Source organism: Ammospiza nelsoni, chromosome 8, assembly GCF_027579445.1.
Source record: "Ammospiza nelsoni isolate bAmmNel1 chromosome 8, bAmmNel1.pri, whole genome shotgun sequence".
NCBI lineage: Eukaryota > Metazoa > Chordata > Aves > Passeriformes > Passerellidae > Ammospiza > Ammospiza nelsoni.
The window spans coordinates 18,811,109-18,828,629 of NC_080640.1; the positions used below are offsets into that span (position 1 = coordinate 18,811,109).

Genomic DNA, 17,521 nt, shown 5'->3' on the forward strand with positions numbered 1-17,521 from the left:
GCTGTTGGCCTGGGATAAGCCCTTAGTGGGAGACTGCTAACCCTTCCAAACCAAAGACCGTCTCCCATGGACTTTATAGGAAATGCCAAAAGCAAAAAATTAAGGGGGAATAGGAAGGTTTAGCCAAAGGCCTTTCTCTTGGGGTGAGGATGGCCTGATGCAAACAGGAGGTGGGAAGAAAGAGCAGGTCACCATGATAAAGGAGAAGCAGATGGAGGTAGGAACTGGCCCTGATCCTCCTTAAACTTCTGGGGGAGACTGAGGCAGAGACAATGATCTCATATCTGTGACCCAAGCAGCAGATGTAGAGAGCCTGAGCCCAATCCCCCCACCCCAGAGCACCCAGTGCACCCCAGCTCAGCAGTATCTCCAATGCAGGAGGAGGAGAGGACAGTTCAAAAGCAGCCCTTCCAGTTGCCTTTGCTGAGAATGGAGAGCCAGAGCAGTGCTAGTGGAGATTGAATCTAGTGATTACTATAAGGGATTTGCTGTCTCTTTCTTTATCCCTCTCTCTCTCTTTTTTTTCTTTCTTTTTTTTTTCTTTTCCCCCCCTTTTCCCTCCCTCTTATCCCTTTCGTGGTGCATTTGTCTTCGAGGAACCTGGGGTGTTCTTTTCATCAGTTCAATCTCTCTCTGGCACTTGAGTCCTGATTGGCTGAAGGACTTAGGGGAAAAAAAAATCTTTAATTAAGTAGATAATCTCTTCTTAGGAAGTTCTGCGGCTCCATTTCACCAGCCCCCTTTAGCTCTTACTTTAGGATTGGTTATCCTTTGCAGAAGGTGGGATTCAGGGGGCATCCGCCTCTTCATCACGCCAGGACTGCCGGGTGGAAAATAACTCCATCCCTTCCCTAAATTAGTTGTCCTTCTTTTTTTTTTCCTTTTTTTCTGGTGGTGGTGGTAACCAAGTTTGGGGTTTTTTTAGGATCTCCTTTCTCCCTCTTTATTTGGATTTTATATTTCACATGGACCCTTATCTGGGCATCTTCTTCCTCACTCCCTTCTTCCAGTCCTGCTATGCCTGGTGAGTATCAAGAGCATCACAGTCTGTGTCACAGGCAGGTGCTCTTCCCAGATATCCTAAGGAAATTCCTCTTTGCCTTCCTAAATGTCTCCTCTTTCTCACTTAGCTAAGTTCTGTCTTTAATGGAATCAGATATTTAACCAAGTCCTTACACACTCATTGGCAGAGAGGTTCGATCTATGAAAGTCCCTCTTTTTCCCTGCACTTCCCAAAAATAACTAGGGGCCAGATTGTAAGCTGGAGTAAAATAGGGGAGAGTGGATGCTGAGACCTAGCCCCTCACTTTCAAGTGGGAAGATAACCCAATGGAAGAGCCAGAGACTTCTGTTTTTCCAAAGGCTCCCAGTCAGCTTGTCTTGTCTTAATTAAATGAAGTGGGGCTTCTCTCATGCTCCCCAAAGAGAACAGTCTGTGATTAAGAGCTCAGAGCCCGCATGGGTGAGTTAGATCCACAGGAGTGTCACTCTGGATGAGCAGCCTGAGAGCCCAGCTCCTTGGCACACACACAGGGAAAGAATTTCTTGTCTGAAATTCATGTATTAGGGTTTCCTGGGGAGCTGCTTTTGCTACGGCGATTGCTACAGCTCGGTTTTCAACCACCCGAGTCCCATCAGACGAGTTCTGCTGTGCACAAACCTGTGGCCATCTCCTGTGGACCTCTTGCTTTGTCCTGAGGAGGGTGTTATATTTATTTCCCAAAAAGTTCTTTAAGGGTGAACAGAAAGAGATTATGTTTGCATCAAATCTTGTATCGTTCCTTGTGGGATATATCAGTCCCATTCCCAAAGGGAAATGATCTCTGCAGGTATTTTTCCTATGTGATTTTTACTGAGTACCCAATTTTTTTCTCTCAATTGCAGTGATGCCCTGGGGAATCTGCTCAGTGGGTTACAGATTTATCTCTAACGGCAAGCAAAGTCTTTTACCATTCAATTACTAAAATCCCCTGCCTTCTCCATAGCAGATCTCTAGGGTTATTACCATGGATGGAGAAATCAAAATTACAAAAAGAGAAACTAAAGAGTAAATGGGAACTCATTCCTGTTAGTCTGGAAATGAAATTTATGTTCTTTCAGAGATTTTCTACTCCTTTCATTAAAAGAATACACAACAATTTGTATATGTCTAAATACTATAAAAGAGCAAACTCAAGATAAACCTCCCTTCTGGAACAAGGGTAATATGTATGTTCTACAGAAAGGCTAGGCAAGAGCTCATGTTGATTTTATTGTTATTTTTCTGCTCTTCCTGTGTATGTCTTGCTTTCCTCAATAAAAACAGGTTTAGAATACATTAAAAGATAAAACCCCAACATTTTAAAGAAACAGTTCAAAGAGAAATTTCAGCACACAAAGTAGAGCTAAATATGGAAATCCAAGACATTTTCAGTCCAAAGCTGGATGTTTAGATTCCTGTCTCTCAGTAGTCTTTATCCAATAGAAAAATTTATAGATCAAGACAACCTCGCTTCTCTCTGCATGTTGCTCATAGGTCATGAGTTCCATAGAGAAAGGAAAATTGCAACCTTTATTTGAAAGGTATTATCATTTTGCAGACACTCTCCCTTAACTCTTAAGGAGAAAAACAAATTTGTGAGAGTCATAAAATAATTCTGCTTGAAATTTGTGCTGGTTTTCTCTATCTGATCCAATGGCTTAAAACACGTTATTTTTTTCTTTATGATTTAATCACAAGAATTGGGAGTGGGAACATGGTGGGGGAGCAATATAGAACAACAACAAAAAATGTTTTTATATATATATGTGGCCACTTCCTTTCTTTGCATGTGGATTAGCTTTTACCATTTAATGGATCATTCAACCAATGTACTATTTCTAGGTGATCAAAATGTGAGGGTTGCATTTAGGAACAAAATCTTCAAAATAAATATAACAAAATAGAGAAAAATGAAGAAAAAATAAGTAAAGTTCCAAATGTTATTGAGTTGCTGCCCAGTTTCCTCTCCTGTGGGAATAATATAAAGATCTCTAACTCAGTAGTTTTCTCCTAAATGTAATTTTTACACTTCAGCTGTGGGACTGCCTTTGGTTTTCAGCCTCCCTGATTTTCTAATAACCTCGGGGAGCTCATATTGAGAACAAAACTCAGATCCAAAAGGAAATTCTATCCAATTTCTCTATTTACAATAATGACAGTGAAGATGTAAATCCAGCTTTATAATTTTCTAAAGAGCAGAACCAGCAGCACAGTAGCCTGAGTGGGTGGTAAGGTATCAGACAAATATTGTAATGAGAGATTAGGTAAGGCTCTCAGGGCATATTAAACTGAGGAGAGTGATGCTAAACTGATGAGTGTGATGTTATTGGTTAAAGTTGTAAATGAGACAGAATTATCAGAGGCTTGTTAGTATTTGATATGAGTAAAATATAATGGGACAGCTGCTTGGCAGGGTTCTTTGTTTTCAGATTCAATAAAACTGTGACAGAAAACTCCTGCTGAAGATATTTACTAGTTTTGACATAATTTTCTAATATTGGATCCAATGAAAATCTCTTGCCCTACATTTACTTTTTACCTGGAGACATAGAGTTGTGCTGAGGGAAGCAGTGTGTCCTGGCCAGGGCCCTGCACAGCCTGGGGAGGGGGCAGAGGAACTCGGGGTTGTCCCCCCTCGACCCGCTTGGCTACGAGCCTGCTCCGCTTCAGCCCGTGTAATGCTGTCCTGCAGTTTGAAGATGGAGGGAAAGGGGGTTACACAGCTAGAAACTCCCTGAGCTTTCTCTGAGAACAGAAATTACTTCAAATGTCTCTTTTCATGTGTGTGACACAAAAAAAATCACCAATGTCATAGAAATTGGGCTGGTTAACACCAGCCATGACTGCAACTACTTAGTTTAGTATTACATTCTGCTTTCCTTTACAATGGAATGAAAATTTAGTAGAAGTACATAATTTCTTTTTTAAAATCACACTACAGACAAAACAATGAAGAGAGATTTTGGTAGTGATTCCTGTTTGCAGTACAGAGATGATTCTAGAGACACTGTCACTATTGTACTGTATCTGTGTAAGTAGTGGCTAAATTGCTCTCTGCCCTTCCTGGAGACTATATAGAGAATGGAAATACATTTTTCTTAGCTGAATTATAAGAGCAAAGAAAAGCACACAGATTCTGTCTCTGTTACTACCTTTCCTTCCTCCTCAATACAAGTAAGAAAAATTTCAGCCAGCCTCTAGTCATATGATAGTCCCATCTTCCCTTCTCCTGAACCCACCTGAAGCTGCAAGAGTTAAGTGTTGGGGTGTCAAGTGCACAAAAGACTTGAAACTTTGTGAATCCTTTACTTGTTTAAGTCCTACAAACCCAGCCAGCAGCCTGCCTGCCTGTTGATCTGAGAGCTCAAAGAAAATGCCTTCAGTCTCTCTGACTTTACAAACTGTTTAGAATATCCTGCTGGGAAAATGCTACTGTATCATTTGCTCAGCTGCAGATGGAGAATTGGCATATCCTGAACTTGGCCTTTTTGTGGACCTTGAGGTTTATCCTGGAAGGAACAGATCCTCTGCTTCAATGCAGTCATGTCAATTGACTCCTGCTAACAGGCTGGTTTGCTGTAAACTGACATTGTGGATTACCGTCCTCCTCCTAAAGCCGTCCTCGCAATTTCTCAGATGTTCCTAATCCAAGGGTTTGGATTAGGAAGCAAATCCTTTCTATATACTGTGAATTTGGGTTTTCCTACCCACATGGGAAACAATGCAGATGGGATTTATCTCTTTTTTTGGTGACAAAAACAAGATAAGAGAGGACTTGCAATTTTCTAGCTCTTGCCTATGCAGGAGCATTTTACCAGAGTTTTCTCACAGCTGCTACCAGGGGCCCAGATTCACACTCACACCATCCTGAGTGTGGTCCCCATAGCAAAGCACTTAAGGTCAAGGCAATGGACAGAAGGGAAACCAGATGGAAAAATGACTTGTTCATGCTGCTACCCAGTTGCGTTAGGATGGGGACCCATGGAGCTTGCACAGTCTGATTAGCCCCAGGTTCATGGCCCTGTGTGATTCAGGTCACCCGATGCTCTAATCACTCGGCTACAGATGCCGTCTCTCCAAGTCCCAGGAAATATTTAATTAGCTGTACAATGCAGAAGCAGCTTCCAAAGGAAAATTCCTCTGCAAAACAACCATCAACTTCGTGCTAAAGTGCCCATGGGGGCTGGAGCACAGCCGGGTCTGAATCCCAAGCCTGGAACAAAGGGAAAGAATCTCCTGTTCTCACAGCCCACTCCTGTTTTGACCCAGGGGAATCTTTCCCAAAGAAAGCTTCATAAATGTAAACACATTTTCACCAAAAAACCCATAAAAACCAAAGCAAAACAAAAGAAAGCTAGACTTGCCAGAATGAAATGTTGCAAACTCATTCTCCTAACTCTAAACTGTTACAGCAAAGATCAGGTTTCTTGGAATTTTGACCAAGCTAAAGTAATGAGACCTCCTTTTGTGGTGTACTTTGGAAAGGATCTCTGTGGGTGCAGTTCTGGTGGAGGTGAAGTGGGCTTGCTAACTGTGCAAGTGGTTTTCCAGGGCAGGACAGCATCCTCTCTCAATCTCTCATGTGTCTCATGTCTGGGCACCAGTCCTGCCACCCTGTCTGTCCCTGTGTCTATGGCAGGGCTGCATTTTGACCTTCAGCTTTGGACAGCATTGCCTGCTTCTGACTGTGCTTGAGCCCACCCTGGGATGCCCCCACAGTGTCTGTGCTGGGTTTGTAGCACAAAAAGACAGTATCTTTCTCTCCCTTATGTGGGAATACTTGTGACTCATTTGAAGCAGAACATAATTTTGAGAAGTTGAAGAACCAAGTTTCTATCAGTGCATGCTCTGTCATCTTCCCAATCACTCACTCACTGCAAGATCTCAATCCACTCATTCTACCTCTCTGGCCCCCGTGTCCTCTCTGGGTGATAACAGCAGTCACCCATTTCTCTTGAAGTCTTGAGCTCCAGCAGGGAAAATGTTCCACAGACTCACCAGAAATAGTGATGTTATTTTATAAACCTTAGGTTTATAAAATATGTTATAAATTATATAAAATATATAAAATATATTTATAAATTATGTTATTTTATAAAAATTAGGTATTTTTAGGAGACCCTCTCTTTTCTTACTTCATTTCTGACTTGGGATATTTCGAATTGGCTCTTGGGTTTCTTCAAAGTGTCAGTCCTTTCTGCCATGATGCAGCTAAGCAGGATTCACCCAGAATTCTCCAAATTCTGCAGGTGGTCACTGCACCTTATGGAGTCCCAACGCTGACTGACCATTTGCACAGAAACAGTCTTTCTTACTGGAGAAAGACTCAGACCAGACAGCATCCATTCTGCAAGGCCATAGTGTTGGAGACAAGCCACACTGCCTGACCCTTGGAGATGATCCCTCCACACCTTCAGTGGGAACAGCAGAAAGCTTAATTTTGTCTAGGACCTCCCACCCACCCCAAACCCTTAGGGTGCCCTGCACAGTGTCCAGGAGGATGGGCAGGACAGGTATATTTGTGTTCAGCCATCACCATAACCTGACCAAGAGGAGAGTGTGGGCAGTAAGACATGGCACCACAGGAAAACAAGGGATTGTGATGTGGAGAGATGCATCTGGACTCATATTGCAAAGAAGCAGTGGCGTGATGCCCTCCCTCCCTCAGCACGGTCCCACTCCTGGGGGCTGGGAGAAATGCTATCCTGACTTCAGTAAAGTGAGGTAAAAAAGCAAGGCTAGGGGAACCAGAAAGCTAAATAAGGGATAGATTGGTACAAAGGGTAGCTGTGCAGAGGAAAGCAAAAGGAGGGAGCAGTGAAGGAACTGCAGCCCAGTACAGCCTGACTGAGGGGAGCAGGGTGGGGGGAAGGGGACAGCACTGTCCTGTTCCTTAGGGAGCAGCAAAAGAACATGGGGGAGAGAGCAGAGGTGCCTGCAGCCAGGAGACAGGCAGACTGTGGGGGAGCGAGAGGAGAGCCCTGAGATGCCTGGCATTCCCCAGGCCCCTCCACCATCACCCCCTCCCTGCTGACACTGTCTCTATCTTCCAGGTCAGTGAATAATTTCCTGATGACGGGCCCCAAGGTAAGAGAAATCCCTTTGATCTCTGTCCCTGATTCCACTAAACCCAGAGAGGGAAGGAGAGAGAGAGAGGGGCTCCTCCTTCCCACTCCTCTCCACTCAGCCTTGGCCAGAGCTCCTGTCTCCCCCAGGTTTCAAGCAATAAGGCAAAGAGAAAGGCCAGGAACTTGTGAGCTCCTTGGGCTGCATGAGCACTGAGCAATCCTGACCTGGGTTTCTTTTAGACTGCCTGAGGGCAGATTCTGGAGATTTGTCTATTGATGCCAGCCAAGGCTGTCATCTGACATCTATTGCTTCCTGAGGATCAGGTTGGCATCAGGGTCCACACTGAAACAGCTGGGAAGTATTTTCTATTGGACATGTAAAACATACTTCCTCAAGGAGCACATCTTGAATTGCCAGGACTTTGTTCCATATTTTTGACCCCTCACACCTTTGCGCTCCTCTTTCAGAGGCTTTTTTTCTTAGCCAGGAGCAGTTGTAAAATTTACCCAGATTTTGTTCTGGCTATTCCCCAGGAGTACCTCCAAGCCCATCTAGCTCCTAATACACTAGTGTAGCAGCCTTGCCCCAAAGCACTAGCTCTCCCCCATGGGCTGTGGTGAAGAAGAAGGCAGGTTGAGGCATCTGCTAGCCTGGAGCTCCCTGATCTGAGCAGAAAGTTGTTTCCTCTCATGGTGGAGAGATAAGGGGTTCCCCATGGCAGAGGCTGGCTGACACATTTCCTAATGTGGCTTACAGCCAAGAGCTGAGCTTTCTCCCACAGGAGGCTCAGGCTCTGACCCAGCTCAGCAGGAAATGGGTGTGCTGCTGGTGGTGGTGAGCTTCCCAAGGAAGCCAAGCCAGGAAGACCCTCTGAGCTCTGTACATCTTGTCTCTGTGAGATGGCACACAGGTCACTTTCAGTTGAAACTACGCATTGTCCCCGTGCTGACGCCCAGCTCTGTTCCTAGGCCTATCTCATCTACTCCAGCAGCGTGGCGGCCGGGGCGCAGAGCGGCATCGAGGAGTGCAAGTTCCAGTTTGCCTGGGACCGCTGGAACTGCCCGGAGAGGGCACTGCAGCTCTCCAGCCACGGCGGGCTGCGCAGTGGTAAGGAAAGTATTGGATACCACTACTGGGACCCCCTTGCTACAGGTTAGAGCCCACGGCCCCCTCTTCTCTTCCCAAGTGCCTCCTTTTCTTCTCCATTCTCACCTGAGAAGAGTCTCTCGCAGGAATCACCCAGAGGGATCTCCCCAGGAGACCCCTTCACCCATCAGCTCCCAGATACAGCGGGATCTAACTCCAAGGCCTCCTTGCAATGCCAGCCTTACCCATGGACCTGCTGAACCCCAACTGGCACAGGACCAAACCTTACACAATAGTCCCCCCAAAAGGATGCATCCCCTTGACCTGCACATGATCTGCTAGATACCATGCTAGATGGTGTCCCAGGGTATCCCCAGGGAGGCTGAGAACCAGCACAGGCTGCCTGGGTAGCAAGCAGAGGGATAAGGCTAAAGGGAGCAGGAAAGTTCATCAGCTGCTGTGCTCTGGCCAAGAGACAGGACAAAAGTCTTCCTACATCTTCCAGATGTCAGAACACCCTAGGCAGAAACCCAGCATTGCTGACCTGGGCCACTGTAGAGCATGGGGCTGTGGTCATTGTCACTGTATCCTATTCCTTACCTATTTGCAAGTCCCCAGAAATATTTCAGTGCATATCTGACCCTCTAGACCTATGTTTGATGCTCATACCTGCTTTGTAAAGGCAGGACCTGGGTGTGGAGGAGAGCCTCAGGCCTCTGGTGGGACTGGCAGCAGACAAGAGACCAGAGCCCCAGGCAGTGGTGGACAAAGGTTTCAAAGCGGGGCCTTGAGGAGACAGTTGCAGCACAAGGCCCCCTCTGAGATCAGAAGCAGGTCCTGGAACCGTTCCTGTCAAGGTTATCCACACCGTATTAAAGGAAAGCCAAAGGCTCAGGGAAGTCAGCTGATGATTCCCAGACTGATCCTGGTGGGTAGGTATGGTCACTGCTCAGAGCCCTTTCAGCAGAAGGTATGGCTTGAGGGGACTGTGGGGAAGGAGTTCATTGATACTTGGAGAGAACCCCTTCCCGTTGGGGTGTGTTAGTCACAAGTGGGGGACATTGGCTGTCTGTGCTATATCACCACTGTTGAGCTCCCACAAGGACAGTCAGGTACTATCTCCTCCACACCCTTTCAAATGACATGAGTCAGTCTGGATCATATTTGGGAGATTCTATCTTCATGAAGTTCAAACCCAAATTAAGCTAATCTGACATGTAGGGCCTCTTCTCCACCCCACAAAGTCTTCCCCACTGCAGATGTCCTGTGCAGACTCCTGCATGGCAGGAACAATTTCTAACACTGCCCTTGCCATGAAATCTTGTGCACATCTGCTCTCTTTGTATTCCCCCTTGACAGCAAACCGAGAAACAGCCTTTGTCCACGCCATCAGCTCTGCGGGTGTCATGTACACGCTGACCCGGAACTGCAGCCTGGGCGATTTTGACAACTGTGGCTGTGACGACTCCCGCAATGGACAGCTGGGTAAGGAGGGATGAGCTGCTGCCCCTCACTCGTCCCAGGTGGCAGGAGAAGCTCTTCTCTCCTCCACTGATGCCTGCAGAAACACCTCCCCATCCTGGTCCCCACACCTGGGAACAATGCCCAGAGAAAAGCTTTCCCCGGTTCAAACCAAAGTAGCTCTGTGGAAGCTAATGGAGTCACCTCCAGTTTACACCAGCCAAGCTCTTGATGCTTTCCATTACTTCCTCAATGAGCAGGAAAGTAGAAGGGGTTGCAGTTTTCCTGGTGCAAATCAACTCTATTTAAGCTGCTGGAGAGAATGACTATATCATACAGGCAGAGGAGTGGATCTGTTGCTATGCACCTAAATGATCTTGGTATAGCAGCACAGGTCAGAGACCTCAGGGTTCCCAGAGTCTGCAGGACCAGGCTGGTCCCACAGCAGAATGACCATGAGAAAAAGCAGGGTGGCATTCATAAACCTCTCTAGCACTCATCAGCATGACAGGCACACAGGAGCACAACCAGGAGAATCATTGTGGGTGCACACAGGCATCACACCCTCCACATGGCAGTGATTTCCAGGCCCTCAACCACCAAGCACCCCTGGTAGGGAACTCTAGGCTGCACCACTTCAGTTCTCTGCTCAGCTTTCATAGAAAACATTGACGTTTAGGGATTTTGTTTTGAATAGAAAGAGGTCAAATTTCAAATTATCAAGATCTTGTAAAAGCCATGCCCTGCCCAGCTACACTAGGCAGTCAGTATGTGTCACTTTATGACAAACTCCTCTGGAGTGTCCAGTATTTATTTTACTGGCTGATAATTTTGAAAACAGACACTACTGCAGAGGTGTCCAAAGTTTGTGAATGCCTGTCTCTAGCAGAGCAAGACTTTTGGGTAACAACACATCAAATTCTATCTTCTCTGGAAAACCAAGTTAGTCATGCTACATTTCCTTTCCCCCAAATATATCTGGTTTTAATACAAAACTTTCCATTGTGGACTTAAAACCTTGTAAGGCACAGGAAACTTTTGGGCTTGACCAAAACAGCATGATTCAATTTAGCCATTGGACTGAATCCAAGCTGGTGAAAGGGGTTTCTATTCCTTCAGTCCCAGTTCTTGATTTGGACTGCATCATCCACTGCAATTACCCACCTCCCATGAAGCACTCCTGTCTCTCCCTGGGAGAGGGGATCACAATGCCCTGGGGAAGTCCAGGCAAAGGCCAGGCCTTTTCAGAGAGGCACAAGGCCATTAAAACAACTTCCAACATGTACCAATGTGGCATGTCAGGGTCAGAATGTTCCAGATTTCAAATCTTCATTAAAAATTTGGCATCTTTCTCTAGGAGGAAAAATACGCATGATGTTTTTCCAGTCCCACTCAGCTCCCACTCAGTTAAGAAAAGTACTTTCACATATTTTTGTGTAATTTCACAGTTCTTTGCTGACTCCCTTGTTTCTTGATGGTAACTAGCAAATCAGACCCTTCTAAGATGCCAAACATCATCTCAGAATTCTGGGTGTGCCAAAACCACAGCCTCCTTGATGCACATGTGCCAGGTTTGGGCTGCTCTGGGCAGAGTGGAATCTGTTCCTCTGACCAAGATGCCTCCACCAGTTTGTTAATCCAAGTTAGCAAGATGCTGTTCCTGTAAGTCACTCTGAACCAGCTGAAGTCAGGGTTTGAGAAGTGATTAGAGACCCAAAGGCTTATCTGCATGTCTGCTAAGGCATGGTAACTGACAGCTTCTAAATCCTGCTCTACAGAAAACCCGGAAAGCCCTGTGTTTGCTGTACAGGACATAACCCCTCTGCTGCCTGCCTGAGCCACTTACTATCCAGGCCTCAGGAGAAATGTCATGAACTCAATGGCAGGGAATCTGGGAGTACTGTGTGGTGAAAGGCTGGATTTGCCCCACAGCCTCCGTTCCCTCCCATCACTTCTGAAACCTCTTCTGGTTCTTTGACAGCACACATCTCATCTCCTTTCTTAGGGGGACAAGGCTGGCTGTGGGGAGGCTGCAGCGATAATGTGGGCTTTGGGGAAGCTATTTCCAAGCAGTTTGTGGATGCCCTGGAGACTGGACAAGATGCCAGAGCTGCTATGAACCTGCATAACAACGAGGCAGGTAGAAAGGTGAGCACCTCTCTCCCTCCAGAGCTTACAGTGCATATCAAATTTGCTCTGAGCATTCACTGTGGAGAGCCACAATTTGATGTGGCTAAAAACACATGTCCAGTAGAAACAATTTCCTGGGGGGGATGGCAGCAGTACACTGGTGTCTGCTCTAAGGTAGCAAAGTTTCTGTGTTACAGCATTAATGACTTTCTGCAGTCCTCCTCCTCCCAGTTCAAGGAGGGAAGCCCTGTGGAAAAGCAAATCTGTGAGCTTCAGGACTACTGTGCAGGGAGAATTGATGCCAAACTCCCCCACAGGCCTGGAGCCATGGTTCTGCATGCATTGCAGCACAGAAACAGCCCCTCTGGGTTTTTTTTTTCTTGAACTCCTCTCTCTGATCACCCTGTAGGCAGTGAAAGGGACCATGAAGCGGACTTGCAAATGCCATGGTGTGTCGGGGAGCTGCACCACCCAGACCTGCTGGCTGCAGTTGCCTGAGTTTCGGGAGGTGGGCACTTACCTCAAGGAGAGGTACCACAAAGCCCTGAAGGTGGACTTGCTGCAGGGAGCAGGGAACAGCGCTGCCAGCCGGGGTGCCATCGCTGAGACCTTCAGTTCCATCTCCAAGAAGGAACTGGTTCATTTGGAAGACTCTCCTGACTACTGCCTGGAGAACAAGACGCTGGGGCTGCTGGGCACAGAGGGCAGGGAGTGCCTGAAGAGGGGCAAGGCGCTCAGCAAGTGGGAGAAGCGGAGCTGCCGGCGGCTGTGCGGGGACTGCGGGCTGGCGGTGGAGGAGAGGCGAGCCGAGATGGTGTCCAGCTGCAACTGCAAGTTCCACTGGTGCTGCGCCGTGCGCTGCGAGCAGTGCCGCAAACGGGTCACCAAGTACTTCTGTGTCCGCAAGGAGAAGCGCGAGCGGAGCGGGGGTGGTGGAGCCAGCCGCAAGCTCAAGAGAAAGCTCTAACTTGCTTCTGCTCCTCCACAGTCCTGCCTGCCCCTCTCCTCTCCTGCCCTTCCCATCAGCTCCTGGCACCATTTCTCTTTGGCATGGTTTTGTCTCATTCCCACTGCTGCCTCACTGGGGCTTGGGCAAGGCAAAAGAGCTTTGTATGAGTGCTCAGGCCTTGCCCATACAGGGCATTAGTGCAGCAGGCAATGTCTCATTTGAAGGGGAGACCTTCCAAGTGTTCACAAAACAAGGTGAGACTTGGTCCCTTCAACTCAGTGTCACTCTATCCAGTGACTATGGCATTATCTCTGAAAGCACAGGAGGTCTTGGTGGCTCCTGTGGTTTTGAGCTGGTCTGTTCCCCAAACAAGCACCTGCTCTGGGCTTTTGAGTAAGTGAGATAAAAAGTATAAGGAAACCTAGATGGCACCAACAATTGGGCAACTCATTTTCAACTCAGTAATCTGTAAATGAGAAGAGGCTTAAAAAAAATATAGGTACTAAAACAGATATGGCCTCAGGCCCACACTATAAGGAAATACAAAAGACATGCAATTCCTTTCTCAGCAAGCCAGCCTCCAGGGACCCCACAGCTTTGCTTCCCACCTTTTGACAGCTTTGCTAAGCTCTCCAGTGCTTTACTTTACATTTGAAATGGCAGCAGCAAGATCAAAACTGCTGCTTGACCTGCCCATTACAGCTGTCCAAAACAGGGGTCCCATCACTTGATTTTTACATGCTTTCTCTGTGTCTTCCAACTCTCCAGGTCTGGTCTCCCTTTTTAGGCCAGCATTTCTATCAAAGCCCCTGGCTGATGCCATAAAGATGTCCTCACACTTCTCCACTACCTCCTTCCTCCCAAGTTGCTCCCAGAGAGGAGCTGCCAAGCTGAGCCTCCTCCCCATGTCCTGGTGTACTTGCCAAGCACTCTTACCCTGTCAGCTAACTAACTAAATACTTCTTCCTAGTCTGAGAAAATAATGTCAGTTACTATTTAATGGTGGTGTAAATAGGAAAGTGAAGCACTTTGAAGTTTAATTTATTGCACAGTTACTGTGATGTATACATAACAGTTTTTCCTCTACCACTTATTGTATATATTCTATAGGCTAAGCAAGCAGCAGGAAGATTTGGTTGATGCATCTCTGTTCCCTTGCTGAGGCTAGGGGAGGGAGGTAAGAAGCTGCCAGCTGCAGGGCTTGAGGAACCTCACTGCACCATCACAGCAATCTTCCCCTGTGCTGCAATAAGATCATCTACTTTGCTGTTTGAAGTGTCCTTTAGCCAGACAAGAAGCCAGCAGAGCTGTTACTGGCCATTAGACCCATCTTGTAGCCAATATTTGTAAACCAATAGACAATGCAATAAATCATTAGCCAAGTGCTTGCAAAATGCTGTTGTGTCTAAGTGGCTGGGTGTTCTTTTGTCCCATTTTGCATGTAGAAATTTAATTGTCCTAGAGATTAAAACACACTGCTTACCCATCTGAGCCCAGGAAGACCTAACCAGTTCCAGCCAGCACAACCTCAGCCCCTACCACAAGGGGAAAGGAAGTGCTCTCTCCTGAGCTTGCTTGAGGATGCATCCAACTGCAATGCAACTGCCAGGAAGAAATGGAGTGGGAGGGGGGTAGGCAGGGCCCAGTTGCCCACTACACAGCTGATATATACAAGACACTCAGCAGCCTGTATTTGTCTCTCCATTATCAATTATTCCCTTGATTCTAGGACTACCTCACAGGGAGCAGGAATTTGGACCTAGGATCTCATCAGAGCAAGAGCATTCCTGTGAAGCAAGAATCTGGCCTTTCTAAGATTGCAAGAAACCTTGGCCCATTCTCAGGGAAAACTGAAACACTTCCCTTCACACACAAACCACCACTGTTTGCACAGAAGTTCTAACTAGCACAGTGACCCTGCCCAAGGTCTCTTGCATCCCCAGCAGCAGTTGCCCTATGTCCCTGGGGTTGGCCAGGAAAGGAAGGAGGAAGCAAGAGCCTCTCGACCACCAGGGAAAGCTCCAGCATAGGCCTCCCTTTTCCTTCTGGCTCCCCCCGTTCCACAGTCAGCTGTAGAAGCTGTAGAAGCTGCTTCCCTCTTCCTCCCACTTGTACTCCATCTTTCCGGCTGACACGGCTGCCCGCGCAGGCCGTGGCACAGCCCCGGCTGTGGCGGCTGCTGGCGCAGGGGACATGCGGGGCACCTCAGCGACAGCCGCACCGCCACACGCTGCTTCCGCCGGGGAAACGGCGACACCGCAGCTGCAGAATGTGCTGACCTCAGCAGCGGGTCCCCCCTCCCGGCGCACGGAGCCCTCAGCGGTAAAGGCCCTGCTGCCATTGTGGGCAGGATTGGATGCTTCCATGTATTCATTTCGATTTAATGAAGGCGCATTCCTCAGAGGAGAAATATTTACATTCAGCTTCCCAGGTGGTCACCTTCGCCCAGATGACACACAAACAGGCAGCCCCCCGCTCCCTTTTCCAATCCCAGCCTCTTTAGAGGGCTCGGGAGGAGGGGAGACAGCGGAGGGGGGGCTGCTGGGCGAGCAGAATAGAGAAGGGAACAAAATGCTAATAAATCAGCCAGCCAGCCCTTTTCCCCTCCCCTCAGTGGAGTCAATGGAAAGTGTCATTTCACATGCTAATCCCCCTCCGATCTCTTTACAACACCTTTTCCGAAAAGTGTTTGGGAAAAGTCCTTGTGGCCCGTTTACAGCTCCCCGCCGCTTCAGATTCCTTCTTGTCTAAGGCCGCGGCCCCGGTGTGGGTCTCTCCCTCCAGCAGGGCTCCTTACAAAAAACATCTCAACAAAGACTTTGGAGTTCATCAGCCTCCCACTGAAATTCACAGCTGCTGAACAAACTAATCCCCTCTCTTGGCCTTTCTTCCTTTCAATGGGTTCTTGGCTTCAAAGACACTTTGGGAAAGGACTTTGTGGGGACTCACACTGCTCCCTCAATAGAAGTTAGTGCAAGCATTATCTTCAGAGCAAGTGGCTTTACAAACAAATACTGCCTAACAATCTCTGCCCCTCCAGCTCCCCCAAACACACACAAGCCTAGCCTGCAGACATGATGTTATCTGCCACAGGATTAGAGCTCTGTTCTCTATGCCCAGGGATCCTTCCCTGCTGCCCCCTTCCCCCCAAATTCTTTGTCAACCCAAAGGCCTTCTCACCCAACTGAAATGCCTTCTCTGGTGCCCGGGTGCTGTGAAGCCATGTGCCCACACTGGAAGGGGCAATGCTCACTGCCTGCAGAGTGGGATATTGCCAGCCAGCAGAGATGGTGCTATAAATGGAGAGCACTTTCCAGCAGGGTTTGAGGGGTAATATACCACACCAGGGCTGCAGAGACAGGGCCTCTGCCACAAGCCTCTCAAGCGAGTCACCTCACTTTCCCCTCTGCTTGCTTTCAAAGCAAAGAGCTTCAGTTATGGTGCTTACAGGGGTAAACATGAAGCAAAACAAGAGCAAGAGAGGGGCAGGTGGGAAGGATGCACATCAAAGGCAGGATAAACGGCCAGTCTTTCCATAAGTAGCAGTAGCTATGCCTGCTCGAGGGACCTAATGTCATATGTATCTGAGAGATATGTGGAAAGTCTGTGCTTATTTCTCAGCAGTAGAAGTGGCCTGAGTTAAAGAGAGCAAAGGGCTGGACCACAAAGAGTACTGTAACTGAATCCAAAAAGGCAGAATCTAAGAAATGCCAGGCTTATTAAGTGATCTCAGAAAGCTGGGACTGCCCTTATACACTCATTAAGCAAATGTATGCCACCTGGGCTACCTGTGTGATAACCCCATTCTGATGCTGCTCCAGTGTTACCTTTGAAAATCAGCTTTGCTTGTCCCTGCTGGGGGACAGCTGTTAGGCCAGGCTGTTTGTTAACTGCTCCAGACCAAAAGCTCTTCAAGACTCCTTCACACTGGCTATTTGCCTCTGCCAGCAGCAGAACTACAAAAGCTTGTTTTCCTTGAATGCATGTGGTGTGTCCTTAACACCCACAACTCTCAGAAACCCCTAGGCCCTTCTCAGCAACAGCCCTTCAAATTTTCACTATTCAAACAATTTTTTCAAGCCTTTGCTTCCTTTGAAGTCCTCCAACCTTGGGCCATGTAATACAGTCCTTCATATTTTAGTGTTGTGACTGGCAGGGTTGTACATACATACTAGCTAACTGAAAGAAAAAAAGAAATCAGAATTTCTTTCTTTTGTAAGAAAGAAGTTTGATTCCTCCACCTTTATCACAATACTATGTTTCAATTCAGAATTGAATTTCTTCTTACCTCCTTAAAAGATTAAATTAAATCAGCCAACAGATTCCTAAGCTATTAACTAATTATAAGAACTGACAATTCAAGGGTATAAATTTCCACACAGGTCCAATCCTTATCCTAGTTCAGGCTGCGTGGCTTCAGTGGTGTAACATTTATTTCCAATGGGAGACAATGCCATCAAGGGCTCTCTGTTTACTTACTCACATACTTCCAACTCTTGATGTCAAGTGCAAAATCTCAAACATTGCTGAGATTCCCCAAGAGAACCTGAGTCTGGGGCCTTCTTGTGTCTGATGCAGATGAACAGTCACAACTGATGCAGCTCATTTGGAGAAGATCTGACCCTGCAGCCTTAGGGACTGCATAAGACCTGAGGTCTCACCACACCAGGATGGATGCCACCCATAGCAGCTGAGCCCGAAATCTGGTTTGCCCCACACAAGTTCTCAACTGCCCCCTCTGTGGGTGGCCATGTAGACTGAGGAAGTCTCATGCAGCCAGAGTAACAAGCCTATGAAAAAAAGCA

At 47.3% G+C, this 17,521-nt stretch overlaps 1 protein-coding gene across 1 annotated transcript; it reads left to right on the top strand.

The window, feature by feature from the left end:
- Window positions 1-965: 965 nt before the first annotated feature.
- Window positions 966-12,734, top strand: WNT8B (Wnt family member 8B). The gene is made up of 6 exons (XM_059477182.1): window positions 966-1,024; window positions 7,075-7,108; window positions 8,059-8,197; window positions 9,536-9,661; window positions 11,643-11,785; window positions 12,177-12,734. Exons 1-6 carry the CDS (start codon window positions 966-968, stop codon window positions 12,732-12,734), a joined length of 1,059 nt encoding a protein of 352 aa, XP_059333165.1.
- Window positions 12,735-17,521: the final 4,787 nt, after the last annotated feature.

Excerpts from the sequence above, each read along its gene's own strand:
- WNT8B (XM_059477182.1), top strand. The coding sequence starts at position 966 with ATGGACCCTTATCTGGGCATCTTCTTCCTCACTCCCTTCTTCCAGTCC. Across the intron at positions 1,025-7,074 it reads TTCCAGTCCTGCTATGCCTG|GTCAGTGAATAATTTCCTGA; the intron begins GTGAGTATCAAG and ends TCTATCTTCCAG. Across the intron at positions 7,109-8,058 it reads TCCTGATGACGGGCCCCAAG|GCCTATCTCATCTACTCCAG; the intron begins GTAAGAGAAATC and ends CTCTGTTCCTAG.